This window comes from Dreissena polymorpha, chromosome 5 (genome assembly GCF_020536995.1).
Source record: "Dreissena polymorpha isolate Duluth1 chromosome 5, UMN_Dpol_1.0, whole genome shotgun sequence".
NCBI classification, from domain to species: domain Eukaryota; kingdom Metazoa; phylum Mollusca; class Bivalvia; order Myida; family Dreissenidae; genus Dreissena; species Dreissena polymorpha.
In genome coordinates, this window is record NC_068359.1 from 100,782,856 (window position 1) to 100,805,246 (window position 22,391).

General features: G+C 38.2%; 1 protein-coding gene across 1 annotated transcript in view; it reads right to left on the reverse strand.

Annotated features, from left to right (window-relative positions):
• Positions 1–202: 202 nt before the first annotated feature.
• The window catches only part of LOC127882197 (chitin synthase chs-2-like), a 56,654-nt gene continuing 34,465 nt past the window's right edge, over positions 203–22,391 (reverse strand). Inside the window, 25 exon segments of the mRNA XM_052430712.1 lie at positions 203–3,435; positions 4,013–4,229; positions 4,444–4,553; positions 5,023–5,269; positions 6,011–6,288; positions 6,578–6,731; positions 7,598–7,777; positions 8,471–8,647; positions 9,104–9,268; positions 9,791–10,023; positions 10,906–11,070; positions 11,467–11,667; positions 12,013–12,196; positions 12,198–12,224; positions 12,620–12,773; positions 13,039–13,147; positions 13,656–13,735; positions 14,053–14,225; positions 15,100–15,228; positions 15,911–16,444; positions 16,855–17,031; positions 17,799–18,002; positions 18,304–18,766; positions 19,086–19,339; positions 19,660–19,776. Of these exon segments, the coding sequence (XP_052286672.1) occupies positions 2,642–3,435; positions 4,013–4,229; positions 4,444–4,553; positions 5,023–5,269; positions 6,011–6,288; positions 6,578–6,731; positions 7,598–7,777; positions 8,471–8,647; positions 9,104–9,268; positions 9,791–10,023; positions 10,906–11,070; positions 11,467–11,667; positions 12,013–12,196; positions 12,198–12,224; positions 12,620–12,773; positions 13,039–13,147; positions 13,656–13,735; positions 14,053–14,225; positions 15,100–15,228; positions 15,911–16,444; positions 16,855–17,031; positions 17,799–18,002; positions 18,304–18,766; positions 19,086–19,339; positions 19,660–19,776 (5,526 nt within the window). The 3' untranslated portion in view covers positions 203–2,641.

A 22,391-nucleotide genomic window follows, 5' to 3' on the forward strand; every position in this document is an offset into this window, starting at 1 on the left:
GAGTTTCGTTGCGGTCCATTTATTTTTACGAAGTAACGGGCCTTGAACGAAGGAAATGTCTTGTAAGAAACACTTTTCCGAATGTCTTTGTCGGATTGAACATTATATTATTGAAGTGGTAAGGGCCTGAAATCCCTTGCAAGAAGAATGAATCTGGTGTTACAATGTGATGTTTTTTATGATAAAATAATTTGCAAATACAAGTTGTTCAGATACATTTATTGGCCATGTAATACTCTTGTATTTAACATAATTTGTGTACATTTATATATAAATACATTCATGTATATTTTACAACAAAATATGCAATATTGTATCACACATGATAAACGTTTACGGGCAATCAAACAAGCATTTTACGGAAAAAAATAATGTACATGCTGTTTTATGTAATTTGGAGAAAAAAAATTAAAATCTGAAATAATCAACATAACACACATTCTTCAAGAGATAACACACATTAATCAAGACATTACACTCATTCTTCAAGAGTATACACATTCTTGAAGACATTATACACATTCCTCAAGACATAACACACATTAATCAAGACATCACACTCATTCTTCAAGAGAATACACATTCTTCAAGACATTACACACATTTTCCAAGACATTACACACCTTTAATCAAGACATTACACACATTCTACAAGACATTACACACCTTTAATCAAGACATTACACACATTCTCCTAGATATGACACACCCTTAATCAAGACATTACACTCATTCTTCAAGCAAATATAAGCGATTTTGAATTAATACATATATTCAATGACGAAAACTAAACTGAGTTTTGCTCCATTCAAAACCACACTCATTTGCCAGAGTCATTGGGAAATGTTAAAGGGACCTTTTAACACATTTTGGCATGTATTTAAGTAAGTCATTAAATGCTTCATATTGATTTATGTAAAAATCTCCAGTAAAAATAAGAACATTAAAGAAAGAAAAAAATAACCCTCAACTGGGCTCGAACCACTGACCCCTGAAGTAAAAGTCTAACGCTTAGACCACTCGGTCATCGGTGTTCATACAGTGCATGATGTATTATATACTTTATATAAGCAATCCTCGTAGCGTCACAAAAATAACGACAACAACAGAATTCTCAAAATTATTCAATCGTTTCGCGTTGCAACGCTTTATAATTTTCAGGTTTTTAAATCGTCAAAAGATGTATATAATGGATGTTTGAGGGCATAGTACATATTCAGTTTTACTGTTTTCTCAAAAATATCATAACTACAACGATAATTTGTGAATCTGAAACATTTTTTTCAATGTTGTCAATATACCAAAACGTAAATAGGTCCCTCTAAGGGACAGTCATACCATCAAACATAATGTAGCGTACATTTGTATGACATTGCTACGAATATAGGTATCTAACATGATCCTATAAGGCACGAATGTTACACTTTTATGTGTATTAAGTAGAATACATGGCCATGTTTTTGTGGGATAAAAATTAAGTAGGTTATGTCGATGTTAAGGACATAAAGTACCAGACAAAAGGATGAAATTGCCGGGCAAGTATCCTGAATATCCAGTAATACGATATAATAGCACATTACGGGAATATAATAAAAGTGTTGTAGTTGTTTTTGAAAACCTGAGCAAACTCCATAACAGTGCTAGAACATATTGACATTTATAACAATATATATATTTACTAGTGTTATTTTCCTAAAAAAAATCTCTTTATATAAGTATTCGTATCATAGAAAAGTGTGTTTTTATTTGAAAGTTTTACATTAATGAATTATTAAAACAAATTATTTGTATGCATCTAATGTATTTGTTTGTATGTAAACAATCTGTAAACAATATTAATTAGATTACATTTCTGAACAGATATTGTGTAAAATGCTTTGAGGGATTCGATGCCATTTTAAACTTATTGTTACTCTAAATATAGTCATTGTTAAATAGACCGCAGCAAAATCTTAACATTTAACTGTAACAACATACATAAATACAAGTTCCTTGAACTACTTGTAATATGTTTACATAACTTATATAGGCAGCTAAACTACAATTAATATCAGAGTATCCTGACAAACACGCTCATAAATGAAAGCGGGTACAAAATATATGGAAACGAAAGAACGCGGTTGCGAATTACATGGGAAGACACTAAGCGGACATGTATCACACATTGAATTTTGAAATACGTTGTTTATACAATTCGCTTGCATATGGGTTTCTTTCCTCCGAATGGATACTTTCCACAAATGTTTTTTTTTCGCGAGAACAAATTAATCTATAAGACAAAGACACTCATACGGATTAACTATTGCAAGAAAGGTGTTTTTGTAGGGGAGGGGCGAAAACACGAACCATTTGATTTACAAACGGTTCACGCATATTCATGTGAAAGACAGGCACAAACTGTTTTCATACAACTCCATATGACGCATATGTTTTGAAACAGTAATTACTACTTTACATAAAAGGTAATATTGCTAATATTCGTCAAAACTGTGCATGCACTCACTTAAAATTGTTTGCTTGACCTGCAAGACAAAATAAATGAAGTTCGTTACAACGCTAAAGAATCTCTCACGAAAAGTAGTTTAACTTAATGTACATTTAATTAGTTTACACAGGTACGATATTTTGTCAGATAACGTCATCAACTTTCGTCAATAAATACGTCATTCGGAGCCGGAACACTAACGCTCTGAGCCTCTCTGAAATTCGATATGAACTCCGGGTGGTCATTGAAAGTCACAGAGGGCGCTCGCGAATTAGACCCGGAATTGTCGGATGCTTCCGATTCCGACTCGATAGAGTTTGCGCGCGCATCGTCCTCGCTGATGCGCGGTGTTTTATTGGTCGAAAACGGTCGAACTTCCGCCGATAATTTATTCGACTTTAAATCTCTACCCGAAGTCTTACTAGCAGCAGACGCGTCCGATTTAGGTCGCATCGCGACTACCACATCTTTATACGTATCCAACAAGCTGTCTCTCTTCGTATCCGCATCGCTACTACGCGGCTGGCTGAGCACGTGGACATCCGGCTCCTCGCTGTCGGCAATTATGTTCAACGTTGACGAGCCGCCATAGCTGCCGCGCTTCGGAAGACTCTTAAGCTTCACATCGTCCCTCGGCATCGCATCGATGGAATTGGAGCGACTTAGGCGGTTCCGCCAAGGAAGCGAGCTGCGCTTCTCCTCTTCGCCTATCGTGTTCAGGCTCATCCGAGACTGTGTCAGCACATCGCGAACGAGATGTAGCCACGTGTCAACCTTGCCGGTCGTGCCCTCCGCACCATGTCGGCGGTTAATCTTCTGGAGTTTCGTCTCAATGGCCTCCGCCTTGCTGAGCACAATTCGCTTGTCGTTCTGTATCGAGTTGATTGCGCGCATAGCCTTCTTGCTCTTTCGTTTGTTGCCGCTGCTTCCCTTCCGGCGACCGAACTTACCTAAAGAATAAGATTTAATATATAATTTATATAAATATATATTGATAATAAAGTTCAACAGCCAACAGATGTATGTTTGAATGCTAAAAACAATCAAAGGCTTTTATTCTTTGATTGTAAAACAGTACTGATTCCTTATGCGGTGACTTTTCAACATCATGCTTTTTAATACAACAAAAAATCATCCGTTGCTTTTCTGGTAAAATAGAAACATTTTATCATAAAAGTTCCCCGCAGCTCCGTTACAATTGATTCATTATATCGTTTCGTCAAATTACCCGATAATTATAACAGTTTCAATCGTTTAAACCGGATTAGCTTTAAGTTACTTTTACTATATTGCAATAAAAGTCTGCACAAAAAAGGTTATAAAACTTGCATAATCCCAGGATAAAACAGATTTTTGAAATAAACAACATACATGCTTTTCTGCACAACACTTTTATCTTGAAAACAATAATTTGTACCATTGAAATGATCGAAACAGGTCAGTTATTCTTCACATTCTTTAGCTATTAACGTAAAATGAATACGAAATTAAAATGTAAGGCTAAAAGTGAAAAAAGCAAAACTTTACCGGAAGCACCTTCGCTATGTTCGCTTGTTTGGCTCACTCGCTCGTTGCGTAGGTCGTTGGCGAGGTCCATGAAATTCTTCATGAATTTGCTTCCCAGGTTGTCTCCCGGCCCCGCCGGAACTTCAATGCCCGGAACGCCACTGGGTCCCTGATTCTGTTTTCGGCGCTTCGTGATTCGGATGACGGTCTTTCGGCGTTTCAGTCTCGGGGAATCGTCCTGTAAAAAAATGGTGGTTAAGTGAATCAATATGATATTAACGTGTTATAATGCGAACAGATTTGTTTTGGTTTGATTTTATTTCGTACTTGATTAATGACCAAATCTACGACTTTCCATTAAACATAAATCAAAACAAATTTAAGAAATCACGTACAAACTAAAAATCCCAACTATAATAGTCTAATCGGGTTTCAATTTCGCCCACACTTACCTGCGTAAGGCTGCTGTCGTCGTCAATGTTGCTGCTCGACGTGGTCGTCACGGACATCTTGTCGTCCTCGTCGTCCATCTGTTGCATCTCCTTTACGAGCGCGATCTTACCTGAAGAACGACAACAAGTTTGTGCATGTTTTATATAGAAATTTTAAAAATGAATCGTTTTTTAAATGTAGCATTTCCTTCTTTCATTGTGCCAAGTTGAGCAAGGCTACCAACTTATCCTTAATACCATTCACGTGCGTATTTTGTGCGCGAACTTACTTTATATACGTTAATCGTACGTTACAGTCTTTGAACAACACTATTCATAACATTAATACCGATTTACAAAACTGCCCATCATCATATTCATCGTCAGCAGCAGCATTCAAATCACCAACAGTCTCGTTGTCGTCGTCGTCATCATCGCCATTATTATCATCGTATAAATGCGTATAAAAATCAATAGTAAAAATATTTTCTTTTTTTGTATGCAATGTATTTTTATTAACAAAACATATAATAGAGTCATTATTTATATTACTTTCATTTGTCTATATTTCACAACTAATATCAACTTAATGCAACCTACTGGCAATATCCATGGCGTTGATCTCCCGGTTGTTGGGCTTCATACAGTTGATGTCTGTGGAGCTCATGATGTGGAGCGCGGTGCCGAGACGGTGGAAGAACATGGAAACGAACTGGATGACAAGCGCCACACCGTACACGATCATGAAGAGGAGAGAGATGGGCTCCAGGGTAAGCTGCCGCCCGTTGTTGGCGTAGCAGGGCAGCGGGATGCTGATGCCCTTGCCCATCTTGATGGCGTTCGTGTACTGGAGATCGGAGATGGGAAATACTTATTATTATTAATACTTGTTATACAATCATCATTATTAATCAAACGTGGATGCATTCCCTATCTTGATGGCGTTTGTGTACTGGAGATCGGAGATGAGAAAAGAATCGAAGAAAAACAATCGATACAAGGACACGGGTAGACCAATATTAATCAAATGCTTATTAGCCGTGACACAACTTGAAATGTTGTGCATGGTCCTTTCTGTATGTCAAGATCTAGGAATTTAGTGAGACAAGATTGTTTGAAACATGTTTTGAGAAGTAATAGACAAATACCCATGGGTGTTTGCTGTAGATGGGAAAGCAATAGGGTATTAACAAAAATTATGGATTGGAACCAAATAAGAGAAGAACAGTTATTAAACAAATGATTCGTGGCTTTACATGCTTATGTTAAACAATATGCACGAAAGAGTGTGTGAAATTCATTCGCGTACGGGATATGACAAAAATGCGCTAAGAATGACGCCCAAAATATCCATGAATATTCGTCTCTGTTTTAACAATATTAATGTTGCCGTTAAGAAAACCCCTAAAGGCAGTGCATGTGAGGGGAATAATATAATAAAACCGATTGTTTGTAACAGATGACTAAAAATAATAGTTAGTGCAGTTGAAAGAACACATACCAAACCTGCAACATATGACTTTAAATAATTTCCTTAAAAGTATATGTATATGAAAGAAAAAAAAAGCATCAACCAAACAAAACCTACCTGTAACGTGAAGACAATAACGATGAAAAGGCCATTCAGCATGAAGAACATTAGACTCATTTTGTTCCTCAGTTCTAGAAGGTCGTTCTGAACTTTGGCCTGCTGAGCCTCGTTTTTCTCAAGCGGAAGTAGGTACTTCTTGATCAGGTCCTTCCAGAACAGTTTCTCGTCGTTGCCAAGGTAACGCGTTCGGCCATTACCCAGTCCGTCGTCGTTCAGCCAGTTTGGCGCATTTTCGTCGTAAGGCGCGAACGTCTGCTTGAACGCTGGATTTATTGCTTAGGACGAAGCACAAACATGGTAATGAAATAACGACTTTAATATGACTTTATGACTGTCGAAAAAATAATTGAAGCGGCGTAATCAACGTTAGCAAACAAGAAACTAACACCCGTACGTTTTATGGTGTTATTTGAATTGTGGGGTTTACATTTAATGTCATTTTCAGGATAACATCAATCATGACCATCACCGCAAGCACCACTAGCATTATCTTCATCATTTACAATTTAAAAAAACAACATTATGTTCTGTAAACGAGGCAAACACAATAAAATAACGAAGTACCTTCGAATCCGCCTGCGATACCGGGAGTCGACGGGACGCTTTTCGAACTTTCCTTCCGACGTCGCAGCCCGTCTGTGTCGCCTTCCGCCACTGTCTCAAACGTCACGCTTACGCCATCGTCAGTGGTGACACTTCTAGCAGCATTTTCTAGATGCTGCCATTAACATGTGATGTATGTAATGTAAGCGCCACGTGCATTCTTCTTTTAAATATATTTTTTGTTGCATTGATTTATACAAATTTGATATAAATATTAAGCTAGTGTATAATTATGTTCTAAATATGCAGTTATTGAAAAACTTGTTATGGCTATAGAGTTGGAAGAGCGCTCTATCTTTATTTCAGTGGTTTCAATGACATGTTTAATGCCTTTGCTTGTTTTTATCCGTATTATTAGCAACATTTGCTGCTATGTGACATCTTCAATGTCCTTTAAACATTATTAAATTGAAGTGTAAAATGTTATTAACGGTTCTGTTCTGAAGTAAAGCAGCTTGAACTGAATTCTTAAAATCGTATTTGATTGTCATTCAAAATTGTGTCTTGTTCTGAGAAAACTGGGCTTAATGCTTGTGCGTAAAGTGTCGTCAAAGATTAGCCTGTGCCGTCCGAACAGGCTAATCAGGGACGACACTTTCCGCCTAAACTTGATTTTCGGTAAGGAGGGACTTCCTTGAAACTAAAAATACCATTAAGGCGGAAAGTGTCGTCCCTGATTAGCTTGTGCGGACTGCACAGGCTAATCTGGGACGACACTTTACGCACATGAATTAAGCCCAGTTTTCTTAGAACAAGACACAAATGATTATGTAAGACGCTTTATATCCCGGTCAAACACGCGCACCGTCCCTGTGTATAAAGTTCTCAATAATTATAAACAATCGCATCAAGTAAGTCAAGTAACCAAGAGGAATGCATGAAAGTGTATGCCATGATTATAGTTGATAAAATTATTAAGAAAAACACTAAGATTGGGCATCACACGCTTGTAGTCTTCGAGAATTTATAGTTCCGTGTTACCTGATTCCCGCCAAGAGCGCGTTCAAGCGACTCTAATTTGTCGATCACGAGCTCAAACTTGCTCTCGGTGGCGTCCGGTCGGGGACGCGGGCAGCAGACGCAGCGGAAGAGGTTCCCGAAAGAGAAGTTGTAGTCGCTTGTCTCGTCGGCGTCGGATGAAGAGAATTTCTGGAGTAGCGCCTTTTCACGAGAGGAAAAAAATATTTTCACGATTAACATTTGCGGTTTATTCGACAATGAACCCTTATAAACCCTTAATAACGTTCTTCATTTTTGGCGTTTCGGGCGTAAAATCTTTGCTGACACTTCATTATAACAGGTTCAATTGCGTTTTTGAAATGATAGAGCAAGCCAAAAGAATTAAGCAGTGGCATTTTTATAGTGAAAACCCACTTTAATCAGTATGCTAAGTGTCATTAAATCGATAGATCGATAGCAAAACATAAATATACATCGGTTACGTGAATCGTAGTATGCAAAGTAAATACAAATAAGTAGTCTATCAACACGGAGTTTTGAGTGATTTTTTATATTTAGAAAATTCATCAGCAGCGCATTTATAAATAAATTTACTGAATTAAAACGCCATGCATATAAAAAAATATTCTCAGTTATAAAGACCTATTTATAAATACGCATGCACTTTTTAAATACTATCTGAATTTGCAAACATTCGTTCGGGAACATATCAATTGACGTTTGTCATCTGAAACATTGCTGTAAACATTTGTGTGGGAGTTGCTTGAGTTTTTTATGCTTGAGTTTTTTATGGGATCAGGCTTTAGATAAATTGAATTAACAAATCATTAGAATTAGGCACAATATAAGGCGTACATCCGTCTCAAAATCCATCAAATGAGACACCCGACCTACCTGCAATCGACTGTCGGGCTTTTTTGCGGGCTTAGCGTTCGGGTCGGCTGCCGTAGCGGTCTCGCGCGTGCCCCAGGACACCACGTGCATGTTGCAGATGGAGTAGATCATAAGCAACATCGACATCGAGGGCACCGCCAGGAAGTAGAGGGCGCCGTGCAAGATACAGACGAACTCCTGTATGAAGACAGAACAATGAAATATAGGCGTATTGATTCGTCGTATGAAAATAAGGTTTGCTATGCGAAATTATTTTTTGTTGTTTAAAAGCTTAATCATCATCATCATCATCATAACCATAACCTATCATCATAATCATAATCATTATCTCCATTACCATCGTTATCATCCTCATCAGCGGCAGCAGCAGCAGCAGCAGCAGCAGCATCATTATTAACGCCAACGCAAAAATCTCAACATCGAAAGCAAAATCCCTCTGATCATAATAGTAATGATAATCAATATCATCATCGTCATCTTCCCTTTCCTTAGTATCATTATCTTCCCTATCCTTAGTATCATTATCTTTAATTTGATCATCATTTTCACTATCAATTATGCGGTATCCGTTTTATTTTCATCAATACCAGCATCATCACAATTAACACCACCACCACAAACAGCAGTCCCTACCTGAGGATGCATGAACGCTGCGATGATGAAGACGCCAAGCAGGAAGTAGAGGAAGATCGCGGTGGGCGAGCACGTTCCCTCCAGTATCATGTTTAGACCGAGGCCCACTACGACCACCATCATGCACATGGCGTAGGCGAGGGAGAGAACCTGGGCTAGTCGCAACTGAAAAATATCAAGGGATGTTACTCGGTGTTCTATGAAAATAAACGAAAAACAAAATTTTAAAAAGCGCAAATATACAAAGCTTCACAACTGTGGTATACACTTATACGAAATTGTGTTGTTCTTTTATGAGTGAAGCAACCCTCCAATCAGCCTAACAAACAATTTACAACTTGCAATAAAAACAGTTTGAGTTTGTGTTGTTACAAAAGTCACAAAACACATTGAGTCGCGTCATGAGAAAACTGGGCATAATTCTTGTGCGTAAAGTGTCGTCCCAGATTATCCTGTGCAGTCCGCACAGGCTAATCAGGGACGACACTTTCCGCTTTTGTGGTATTTATAGTTTCAAGGAAGTCCCTCCTTACCGAAAATGAAGTTTATGCGGAAAGTGTCGTTCCTGATTAGCCTGTGAGGACTGCACAGGCTAATCTAGGACGACACTTTACGCACATGCATTATGTCCATTTTCTCAGAACGCGACTCCAATCGTTTTTTGAAAACGGTGTCCGATTGTCCTACCTGCCACTTGGGCTCACAGAAGAAGCACGTGACCATAAAGAGTGCGACCGGGACGGCGTTAACGACGAGAGAGTTGATCAGGTCGAAAGCCGGAAACGCCGTGTTGAGTGCGCCGGTGATGAGCAGGAAGATGGTTGAGGGTGTGAGCAGCGAGGAGCAGAAGAGCAGCAGCTGGTACGACATGTAGAGCAGCGACATGTTCTCGTTCACCTTCACGATGTTCCGCCAGTCGCCTGAGAGAAAACAAGAGATTTAAAAATTCACATCAGATCGGAAAACTGAGAGATAATATTTGGAGAATATAAATATAAGGATATCATTAATAGCTTTGGGATTGGCGTGATTCTGAAAGGAACTCACTCGGGAGATAAACAAATGTAGAGGAAATGGAAAGATAGAATGTGTCAGGTTATTCTGATATAAAAACGTGCGACCATAAGAGACCTAAACTGCTCATAAACCACTGACAAAGAAAATCTTAAACGAGAGTTTCCTTAAAAGTTCCTTTTCACGTTTTGGTAAGTTGACAAAATAAATAAAAATAGTTTAAGATTCGTAAATGTTCGTTGTAGTAATGATATTTGTGAGGAAACAGTAATACTGAACATTTATCATGCTCTAAAAATTTCATTAAATGCATCATTTGAACGCGAAACGGTTGAATAATTTGAAGAGTTCTGATGTTGTCGTTATATTTTGTGGTACTACGAGGATTGCTTATAAAAAAAGTATAAAACACATCACTCATTGTATGAGCTCGGATGGCCGAGTGGTCTAATAGGGAGACTTTTACTCCAGGGCTCCAGGAGTCAGTGGTTCGAGCCCAGTTAAGGTTTACTTTTTTCTCTTTCTTTTATTTTATTCTTGATTTTTTTACTGGAGCTTTTTTCGCTCAAATGTTACATTTATCAATATAAAGCATTTAAAAACAAACTTCAATACATGCCAAAATCTATGAATAGGCCCCTTTAAATCGCTGAAACTGTTTAGATGTACTGCATATCGAAAACAAGCACTATGACGAAATGAGAAAAGCAAAAATGTGAGCTTTCTCAAAATATAAGACACCTATAACGTAGTTGTTAAATTAAATGGAACCATTTTACGCTACCAACCTAATAAATCCATGATATTTGCCATGGTGGATGGCGACCACCGACGCCGCTGGTTGTAGAACTCGTCGAATCCTTCCGGTGCGTATGTAAGAGCGTCCGCGGCTGCGCAGTACTCGATACGGTAACCCTGCTGCAGCAGTAGCGTGCATAACCATCGGTCCTCGCCTGATAAGATTGAACAGTATAACAGAATGAGGTTTGTGTCCCTGGTATGCATATACATGACTTTGAACGTCTGATAGTTTGCTAATAATCTGATCCGGTAACAACCAAAATTCTTTGTAAAATCTTATGGTAAAATTTTTAACATTGTTTAATAAACAAAATGCGTATGTGTAAATAAAGTTTAAATTTTCATAAACATAATAAGTAAATTCATATTTCTCACGAGATTCTATTTAAATCATATTGTTCAAATGTGAATTAAATTTCACAAATTTTAGCGTGTTTTAGTTAACTTGTACAATTATCTAAACTAAATACTTGCTATATCGTCACAAAACGACCAAAACTTACTATGAAAGATACATAAAATAATACATTATACTATCTTGTGTGTACCTTGGTCATATTGTACATAGTGTTTAGCCTGTGACGATACGGTGGCGTATTTTCCCATCACGTTATCGTCCATTAGAGACGATGCGCGAAACAAGCTGAAACATCCGGGGCTGCACAGAACGCAGCCAATCATATGCTCAGTCGCTTTCTGCAGCCAATGGCTGATCGCGTATTCGAATTTCTGATACCATACCATGGGTCCTGATAGAAAACAAAACGCTGCCATGTAGAGGAATATTTCGTCACTAAATATAAATGAGTATAAAGAGTTACCCGATATAATGATATGTTTATAATAGACAATAACTTCAGCACTCAGTGGAGAAATGAATGATATAAAACATTATTTATCTAGCCGTGTTTAAGTCTAAAAACCTCTACATCGACAAGTATTTAGAAGTTAACAGTGTAGACACTCATATAAAGATTTTTGCTTCATCTTACTGCGTCGGCCGAATACCCCTGCCTTTTCCCATGTAAGGACAATTAAGTAATCAGGGTATTGTGCCTAGTTATCGAGAGTAATAGTGAAATCAAGGCACCCACCCATTCCAATCGGATGGATGCGCCCGCATGCCGCTCCCACTTTGTCGTTTCTCTTCATCCGGTCGACTAGCACCTGTACCGCCGACGGCTTGAAATCCACGTCGCCGTCCAGCGTAAGGAGGAACGTATTGTCGGCTATCGTCTGCTTTCGGCGCGCGTCCAGATTCTGGCCGACGAGTCGGTGGACCGAGCAGGTAGTACATGTACATGACCTGTGGGGAAATATAGACAGGAAGAACTTAAGTCACAGTCGTTGTTTACCGCTTCCAATGGATAAATTCAATGATAATTTAATCTTTTTTTCAAGAAAATATACTCTGCTATTTCCGGAGAGAAAAAAAAACTCGTTAAAAATTATAAATTATAAAAAAATTAAAATTTATTAACTAAGTTTGCATCAGTACTCTGGCATTCACATTTTCATATCACATCAACTTTATAAGATTGCCACTTACGAAGCTATGCCCAGAAAGTGTATGCAATTAAAACGCATACTGTTATTTAGTTTCGCTTAATTTTGATGATGTCGCCAACATCAATCATCAGTCTGTCCTTCTACTTAAGCATTCATTTGGCATATATAATGTCATCACATTCAAGCCTCTACCTGGCTCCAGCGTTTCTTGATCCGTATCTTCGTCTTGTCCTTGAGGTGTACGATCAGCTTGTTGCCTCCCAGCATGCTCCACTCCAGCCTTCCGCCGTAAGGGGTGGGGTAGCGGGTGGGTGGGGCAAGGCGCATGGGCACGCGGTGAACTTTGCTAAACAAAAAAGAACATTTTTTCGTAAAACGTCGGTCTTGTTTACTCAAAAATGCTTCACATGTAGAATCGTATTCATCATTTTGTACTAAAAATATTATATATATATATATTATATATACGTATGATTATTACAGACTAAACATGACAGTAAATAACTAAACAATTCATACACATTTATTGAAACAAATGCTATAGTATACGACTTAAGACATTATATAAAACAATAATCGTTTGACGTCATTAAGTACATAGTACTTAGTACCTGGCAGCCATGTCGATGGTACGAACAAGCTGGTGCACGAAACTGTTGACGTAATAGTCGTCTGCGTCCTCTGCGTGAGGAAGGTATGCGTCGTCGAAAAATATATGCGCTGTAAGAACGGCATTGCAAAACATTAGAGGTGTAAAATTTAATTATTTTTCTATGTAATATTTTGAAACTATGAAACAATATGATTAACAATTATCTATAATAATATCTACGTACTAAAGATTATATGATATAAGATTATAATATTTATAAAATAAAATGGTGTCCATTAGTTCGTTCAAGTGATTATTTATTTTAAATAAGCGCATCACTAGACCAGACTTAAGGGTCGCGTATCTGGATAATTTTAATAAAAATACATTCATATAAATGAAAGTTCGATACATTCAGGCCGTATAACTGACTTCGTAAGCGATCAATCCTACGATACATTCAGTCCGTAGAAGTGACTAGTGAGCAATCAATCCTACGATAAATTCAGGCCGTAGAAGTGACGTAGTGAGTTATCAATCCTACAATGCATTCAGTCCGTAGAAGTGACGTAGTGAGCGATCAATCCTACGATATATTCAGGCCATAACAATGACGTAGTGAGCGATCAATCCTACCTTCAAATTCGTAGTAGTCAGGATCCACCACGTCGAAAAACCTCTGAGCGTTCTTTCTTGCACACTGGTCATCGTCCATTCTGAAGAGTAGTGTAATAATAATAATAATAATAATATGAATAATAATAATAATAATAATATGAATATGAATAATAATAATTATCATCATTATCAACATCATCAACACAATCATCATCATCAACAACAACACCATTAAAATCTTCATCGTCATCTGAAGCATGTCATTATAATAAAAATTGTCATGTTAATTGGTGTTAAAATAATAGTAAACATGTTTCTTGTTAGCTGGTTTTAAGTTACTTTTAATGGAACAAATCAGCATGTGCATGTTTAAAGAATACCAACTCTAATCAGCTAGCTTCCGGAAGTAACTTACCGGAAAACGGAGGTAAGAATCTGTAACATTTCCTTCTGCGTTTCATGCCACATTGTGGCGCAGACATAGATCATCGGGGCTGGGTCCCGCCTCTCGGGGTCACGCGGGGTCATTGGTAGACTGGTTGGGTAGGGGCCATTCAGCTGGGTAAATGTCGTCTGCTGTTTGCGCTTCTACATAGATACACACGTGTTCTTTAAATGTTTTCAACATTTAAAATGTCACATAACAAGGTCATCTAGTTTCTATTTTTAAATCAGTGAAAGTTTTATTAGTTTTGCCGATTTGTATCATGATCAGTTGTTGTCATTTCCGCTCAAATTTCCTTGTTCAAGTCAGTCTCATTATGCTATTGTCACGGTATGAACTTTAAGGCAGAGATTGTGTGACCAATCCGGTACTCAAGCCCGAGGCACCTCGCTATCAGTGCGAGTGCTCTCCCGACTGAGCTATCCGGGCCGCCACACTATCAGTTCCATTGCTCTCCCGACTGAGCTTCCGGGCCGCCACACTATCAGTTCGAGTGCTCTCCCGACTGAGCTATCCGGGCCGCCACACAACCTCTTCCTTAGCGTGACCAAGTTCATACCTCGACACTATCAACGTTTTAATTCAAATATATCATATTTTTCTTTCAAAGCTCCTAGCTTTTTTATTTCACTCGTCTTAGTCTATAATTGATCGCTCGTATTTACTTTATGGCTGTCGAGAGCCTTTCAGTAGGTTTCCCGAATTAAAAAACATTGTGATTAAAGTCTACAATCTTACCAGTCAAATTAACAACGATTTAGTCAAGCGTGCTGAGTTTATACTTTAATGCCCTCAGCCTTTTGATATATTCTTCTTTTGTGCAGCCATATTGAAAGTTATCATCTCATTTATTCATGTCGCAGTCGCTTCGAGTCAATCATCATACTTCTTATTGTAAAATACCCCTTACAAAACCATATTTATTATTTCATTCCTTTTATTTCACCCTACATATTTTATCCTTCTTCGTGTGTGTAATTGTTTATTGCCGCTACCAGTGCTTTGATCGAACGTTACCTTGTCCGAGTTTCCGCGGCCCCTGTCCTGATCGTCGCGGCGCCTGTTCAGCATCAGCGACTGCTCCAGCATCACGCCGCAGTAGAGCGGCTGCACGAACAAGTGCTCGGTCTGGACCAGTCGCTCCACCTGGCGGAAATGTAATAACGATAGGTAACTACGAGGTGCAAATTACTAATAGAGTTGTGGCCCTTGTAATGTGTTAACATATGTGCAATAATGCATCGTTATATGAATTATTTATTGAGAATTCAGCCCCACGTATTTTGCATCTCATCCCATCTCAAGCACACAAAAAAGTTATGTTAAAAAAGTAAAGTAAGAGGGGTAGGCCTTTGCGTTATTTAAGATTTGACATAAACCTGATATTCATGTGAACAATTAACATTTATGTTTCCTTTCTCATATGAAAGTTACACTGTGCTATCTCAATAACTCATAATTGGTACGTATTGAACAAAAACAAAAGTGTAATCGTGTACTGAAACATGTGCTCTCACACATAATACTATTAAAGGTTACACTATTTTTGTCTTGTTTTAGGCCTATTTTAATTTTTTGCAAATCGTTTTTATTATGGTAAAAAGCAATAATGTTGAATACAATCGAAAATACTCTTTAATAGAGTAAATAATACGTAATGCTATATAGTAATGTAATAGTGTTGTTTAGATCAGGTTTTGACGAGATCATATGCCAATCAATTTAAATAACGTGACATTTCTTGGTATGAAAAAGAAAAAAATGAAAAAGCTTTAAAACACACAAAACACTTAATACGACGATAACAACAACAACAATTTAGTCCTACCCGTGGCATCCAAATGTGGAATGTAACCCACATGAACGACAGCCACCAAAGCAGCGCAACCGGAAGTAGATAATCCTTATACAGCGTCTCCAGGTAGCCGATAGAAACCCCACTGATGTCACAAGTCCAGTACAGGTACGGCGGCAATAAGGTCGACGGTTCGAACGCCCAAGACTCGCAGCTCGCGATGAAGAGGCCCCCGATGATCGGCGCTGCGAGCATCAGCGGCAGCGAGAAGCTTACTATCTGGAGCATCACCTTGCATGCGGTCTTCGACAGCTGGTAGCAGAGGAGACACGAAAGCACCTGAACGACGGCGACCCAGTACGGATCCGTCTTCATGCTATGGGAGTCCACGTTATTCCCGTGCGGATTGACGAGATGTGGGCAGTCCGGCGCGAACTCCGCGTCGAAGTAGAGCACCTTGAGGCAGGAACTATTTCCGGCCGTCGTCATTACGGTCATGAGCACGAGCGTTAGGATGATCTTCCACATGCTCGCCAGGATGTAAACCTTTGTCCGCATCCGTCGCACCTATGGTGGAAATTTTTATAAAGGGACTTGTTCACAGATGTTTCGATAAAAAGCCTGCGAATGTCTTAATTAACTCAATTATGTCAGTAGAACATTTGGCCATACTATACGTGCATGTTTCATGAACAAGTATAATTAATTACATCATTATTTAAAAAAAGACAAAACGATATTCATGTCATTGTTCAACAAATTTCAAATTCTTGCTGGGTCTGGTTTTAAAATATTCATTTCACAAAAATGATAACACACAATAAACGGATCGTGAACACCAAAACTAACACACGTTTTGTGAAAAAAATACTTGAAAACTTAATCATAAAAACCACATGATGGAAACCGTATTACAGAAACCAAAGTATGAAAACCGGAAGTTTACAGAGACCTAAGTATGAAAACCAGAAGTTCACCTTATGTTTGAACTCCTTCAGACGTAACCCAAGGCGCCCCATCCGTGTGAACTTGTTGATGTAGTTCTCCCACCAACCGATGGAGATGAGGAGAAGAGAGACCGGTATCGTCCACGTGAGCTCGGAGCTTGAACTCGTCACTACGTCATGTATGGGCCAGAGGACGAGGATCGATATCTGAGGAGGAAGAGACATACATGTACGCTGTCAATGTTACGCTTAGGACTCGAAATCGTACGCCGCGCTATCGACCGGGAGGTTACGGATTCCATTCCCCGCTGAGTGAGCATTCTTTATATATCGCCTTAAGACACCGAGTACCGGCCCCACACAGGAAACTCGAAAGGGTTTCAAAAAGCCTCAGGCTTTCGATGAAATCAAGATTGCATAAATAAGTTTCAAGTTACTCTGAAACAGACGGCCGAGATTACCACAAGGGTGCAACAATTATTGTATACAAGTCACATTTAAGACTCGCATATTGTTTGGGAATGTCGTAATATTGTACGACACGGCGTTATTTAAATTCATGTTATTCTTATATGTTCAACAGAATTTGCTTAGTTACGTACGTTTACTCTGAGGAGTAATCGTCTGGAATCACTTTAATGAGAAAGATATATCAAATGCATGCGGCTTAAACACCACACTTGAAGAGAAACTCGCCTTTATTTCTGTATAAGTTAACACGACTCTAGACGTATACGTCCATTTCTACAAACGCTATTATTTTTAAGTTTTAAAGCGCTAAAGAGACCGATTTCTACCTTGTAACCACCAGATATATTGTTATTTGCATAGATAAAATAGGTTTCTTATTTATACTTAAATTTACTATGCCATTTATTTCATTTCAAGGTGTGTGGCTTTAAGTATTCGCACTTATCTGACTATATTTGTCTGAAGCTGAAAAGAAAATCCGATATTTCATTTCATAACAATACCTGTATTGCAAGCGCCACGATGTCGGCAAGTATGATATAGTACTTCCGGCCTTCCTCCCGCTGCGTGTCGAACATCTTTAGTACGGCGGGCACGAAGCCGACTCCAAAGGTCAAGGTCAGACCGCGCAGGGAGTCGAGGCTAGGTAGGACGTAGAAGGCGAACAGTGTCATACCTGCCGTGTGTAGTGTCTCGATAGCGAGCACCTGGGGTAGAGTAATGACCATGGTTGCAAGGTAAAATGTTTATCAATAACATGTGTTTTTATTACTAGTAGAAATTACTGAAAAAATGATTAATTTTTTAGATTAGTAAGTGATATTTTACATAAAACTTCAATCACTTTTACTTTATAATGTATGTGCTATTTGCTTGTAATTTTTGGTTTCCCCATGTGATTTTCTTTTTCTCATGACAGTGGTATTTGTTCCCATGTGATCTATATTTTTTTTAATTTTTGTCCCATTGTATATTTTTCTTACTATTTTACATAACGTATAAACTTACCAGAAACAGTACTCGCGGCGTTGGATTGCGCGTCTTTTTGAAGCACACGCGCCACAAGCACTTCCCGAACGTGAACAAGCATGGTGTGCAGACGACAATAAATAGCGCCCAGATCCATCTCGCCTGGACGCTTGGTGACGGATGAAAAGCGTCTGTGCGAACCCGATCAGCAGGTACCCGCGTACAGTTGACAACATCCTTGTACGAAATCCAGGTACACTCGAAAGTCACGTTTGAATAAACGTTAGAGGTTATTAGGAACAGAGCGCTTTTACTCAACATCGTCAATGCGAGAATTGCGAAAGTTAAAAAAATACTTAAGACTATCTTAAGTCCTTTTTGAAGTTTATTGTAAAACTCGTCGTCTACTCCTCTCTGCCTGCTTCTGTTCACGACCCTGAAGACGTCCCAGGATTTCAACGTCGATGTTTTTTCACCTCTCTCCGGATCAGGAGGTATAAAACTGGAATAAAAAACATAAAGAGTTGGTAGTTCTTGTGTTTGAACTCATATTTGAACATATTAAACTATTGACCTTGTAACGCCGGGCATGCATCATTTATTTAGAAATCTTTCCCTTCGATACGTGAAAGATCAATCATTTGTAATTAGAAAGGTAGTTGGTATCGTTTTGGCACTCGTTTTTTCACAAAGGTCAAGTTGGGCCTTATTTAACTGTATACACAAGCTGAGAAACGCATCTGGGCAGAAGAACAGATCATGACTCGTTCGCTAAATCTTGTTTAAATCCTCAAACGATAGTATCATCATTGAATACATACGTTTTTTCGTTACGCTTTATTGGCCTTGGAAGACTGTCAGTGGTTCCATAGGTATCACGTGATCCTGCAACGCCGTAGCTGTCACGTGACATGGCCAGCCCATAGCTCTCACGTGATCCAGCAACGCCATAATGATCACGTGCCTTTTTCTGGTCCTCTTTGTTATTTTCGCTGCTTGTTTCGCTCCAATCCTGCTGGGCGTTGTTAGTTTCTGACACCTGATCAAAGGCGGGGTTGTTGATACCATCGTCGGACTAAATATTCAAAAAAGCATGTGATTATCTTAACATCAATATAACATAGATAATTAATGGGTGGATTTGATCTGCTCGATGCACGCAAAAGCGGACATATGACTCAACATAGTCAGGGACGGTAAACGACATTTAGTTTTTGTGTTTTTTTCTCTTGGATGGGATTAATGTACACACAACAGGAAATCTGTTTGTGGGCTGTCTTAATCAAAATTAATAACACAACAGCGCACAATAAAATAAAATATAAGGCCTCAGATACAGTTCGGAAATCAACTTAAAGTAGTGCGACTATTGATAACGTGGATGAATCTACGTACCGCCATACTGTGTCTGTTTCCGGGCAGCATGCGCGCCTCGTCGTCTGTCGTTAGAACCGGAAGTGGTATCATCCGCTTCACGGTGGGTGGGGAGAGGTTAGTGTCGGGGAGTCGGTCCTGGAAAGCAAACGCTCACTTTGATAAAGATAACATACTAATTTTAATATGCATTATCTGAGATTGCAAAACATGCGCAGAATATAACATTTTATATACTTTATTATGTACACATACAAATTAAAGATGTATGAATATCATCTGTAATAAATAATACTTATTTTGAGCCGTGTTTCCGTGAGAGTTGTTTTTTTTTTTCTTTAAATTTGGTTTTGCCGTTTTTTTTAACAAGTACGTATCCCCCAAAAGCGAAGGTACGCACCTAGCGACTCGTACATCTGAGTATGTTCGTTTAGTCACATGTTCATATGTTATCTGTATTGCAAGATAGTGTACCTTATTTCAAATAAAATGAGGTACATCAACAAATGGTTAGAATGAGTATATGCTATAGTCTGGTTGAGTCGTGGGTAATTTTCATAAAGTTGTTACATTACAAATATTTTATAAATATATGACCATGAATCATTATGAAAATAATAATTAACCTCTCTTCTTTAAGATTTGTTGCTTTTTTCCAAATGTTTATCGTCTTTTATCATCAAAATAATCGACTGTGTTGATAGTGTCAAACTACCATCATGAAAATAAGCTTCCGGTTAATTCGTGGGTTCTGATTGGCTGCCAGAATTTCAAGATTTGCATACTATAAATAGCCTTTAAACTGACTTTGCAGGACAGGTTAATTTCTTTTGAAAAAATGTCAACAGACGATGTAGCATGGTAAATACTTCTAAATAAACGATTTTGTGTTACTTTGAAACACTATATGAATAATACATAAATGGGGAAATATTTCATACCGACCTATCAAGTTATGATGAATTACACTATTTACTTGTTTTTGACGCATTTTTGATCGGAAAAAATGGTGACCGTGTCAAAACATTTTTCCGTAACGAACTGCATCATGTGCGAACATTCTATCGCGAGATTTCAGGCGATTTCTATACCCACGAATCAAACAGAACCCACGACTCAACCAGTAACAACCATATATTCTTAAAATAGTTTTGCAATTTCCAATGAAAGTGATATCAGTACATGTAACTATTCGGAAAAAACATATATATTACATTGAATGAATATGAAGTCTTCAGCAAAAGCGAAATGAATGCTTTACTTAAATATTTATGTTTAGATTTAATAGGTATGAAGGTTAAGGGTAAGCAATAAATATAAACAGAGCATGTTAAAAGACATTCATAAACAAGTGTATATTCTAACTGGCATTTAAGTGTGATGTATTACCTCTTTAAACCCTGTAAAAACTATGCAACCAAATATGAATTCAGACTAAGGAAAATCAAGCTACCGGAGACCCGACATGCGACATAGCTTAGTTGCTAGCTCCAGAGGCTGACGCTGACGATACAAACTGTTACTAATCCATGTTTAATGCCTACTTAGCTCGATAAGAGCTAGATACGGCATACGGGTATGTCCGAACACAGGGAAAATCGTGACAAGGGGCTTATCTCCCATGGCTGCCTAAACAAGTCTACAAGTCCATCATGGTGTATGGTTGTTTCTTCGATAAGTAAATTCCCCACTCGAGAAACAAGTGTGAAGTGAAAGGTTTGTTAGCATCGGCTTGAGTAAGGACATGTTGTTGTTGACACATGTTAAACCTGTGACCCCATCCCGTTCCCAAGTTCACTGTGTGAACACGCAAATCAAACGCCCTTTTACGATATGGCAATTCATGTGGTCTTAAGTGAATTGTGTTGGTTTCAACGGTGTAATTTAGTGCATATTATTGTAATTCATCTTATATATAGGATCTGGCACGAGTTGTAATAATATACCATATTTTATTAAACGAGTTCAGGAATTTCATTTGTAAGCGAGCTTACTAACGAATTTCCTGGACGAGTTTAATAAAATATGGTATGATATGACAACGAGCGTCAGATCTTTTTTAGCACATGCTTTTAAATGAGCAAATTAAATAAATATATATGCAAACATAATAATAAATCCCGAATGTTGTTTGCATTTCTTGACGTCATTTGACGTTGCAACGTCATTTCAGCAAATGAAAACACTTTAAAATGTTGTTTTACACATGTGTAATATAAAAAAGTATGTAATGGTTGTATTACATGGGAAACAGGGTATATCATGTGATAAAACATTATTCGATTTCTATATCATCTGAGCCTCGCTCTGTGAAAAGGGGGTTTAATGCATGTTCTTAAAGTGTCGTCCGAGAACTAGCCTGTGTATTCCGCACAGGGTAATCAGTGACGACACTTTCCGCCTCAACTGGACTTTCGCTAAGAAGAGACTTCCTTTAAACAAAAATATGACGGAAAAGCGGTAAGTGTCCTCCCTGAATGCGCGCGATTCAAAGTAAACCAAGTAAAATTGATGTAATTGAACTCAACGGATTCAAGCCAAGCTACCATAACGTTAGTAAAATCTATTTATTAATAAATATCTTCATTATAGCATGTCATTCGATTATCTTCTCAATCACGTTACCGATGTTCGTTATATTAAATTATCCAACAATTGAACAACCATGTAAATTGAAAAAAAAGTAATTTCGATTGAATTAACGGCTGTATAAGTTTCAAAGCGAAATGTTAAACAACAAGGACAATGTAACA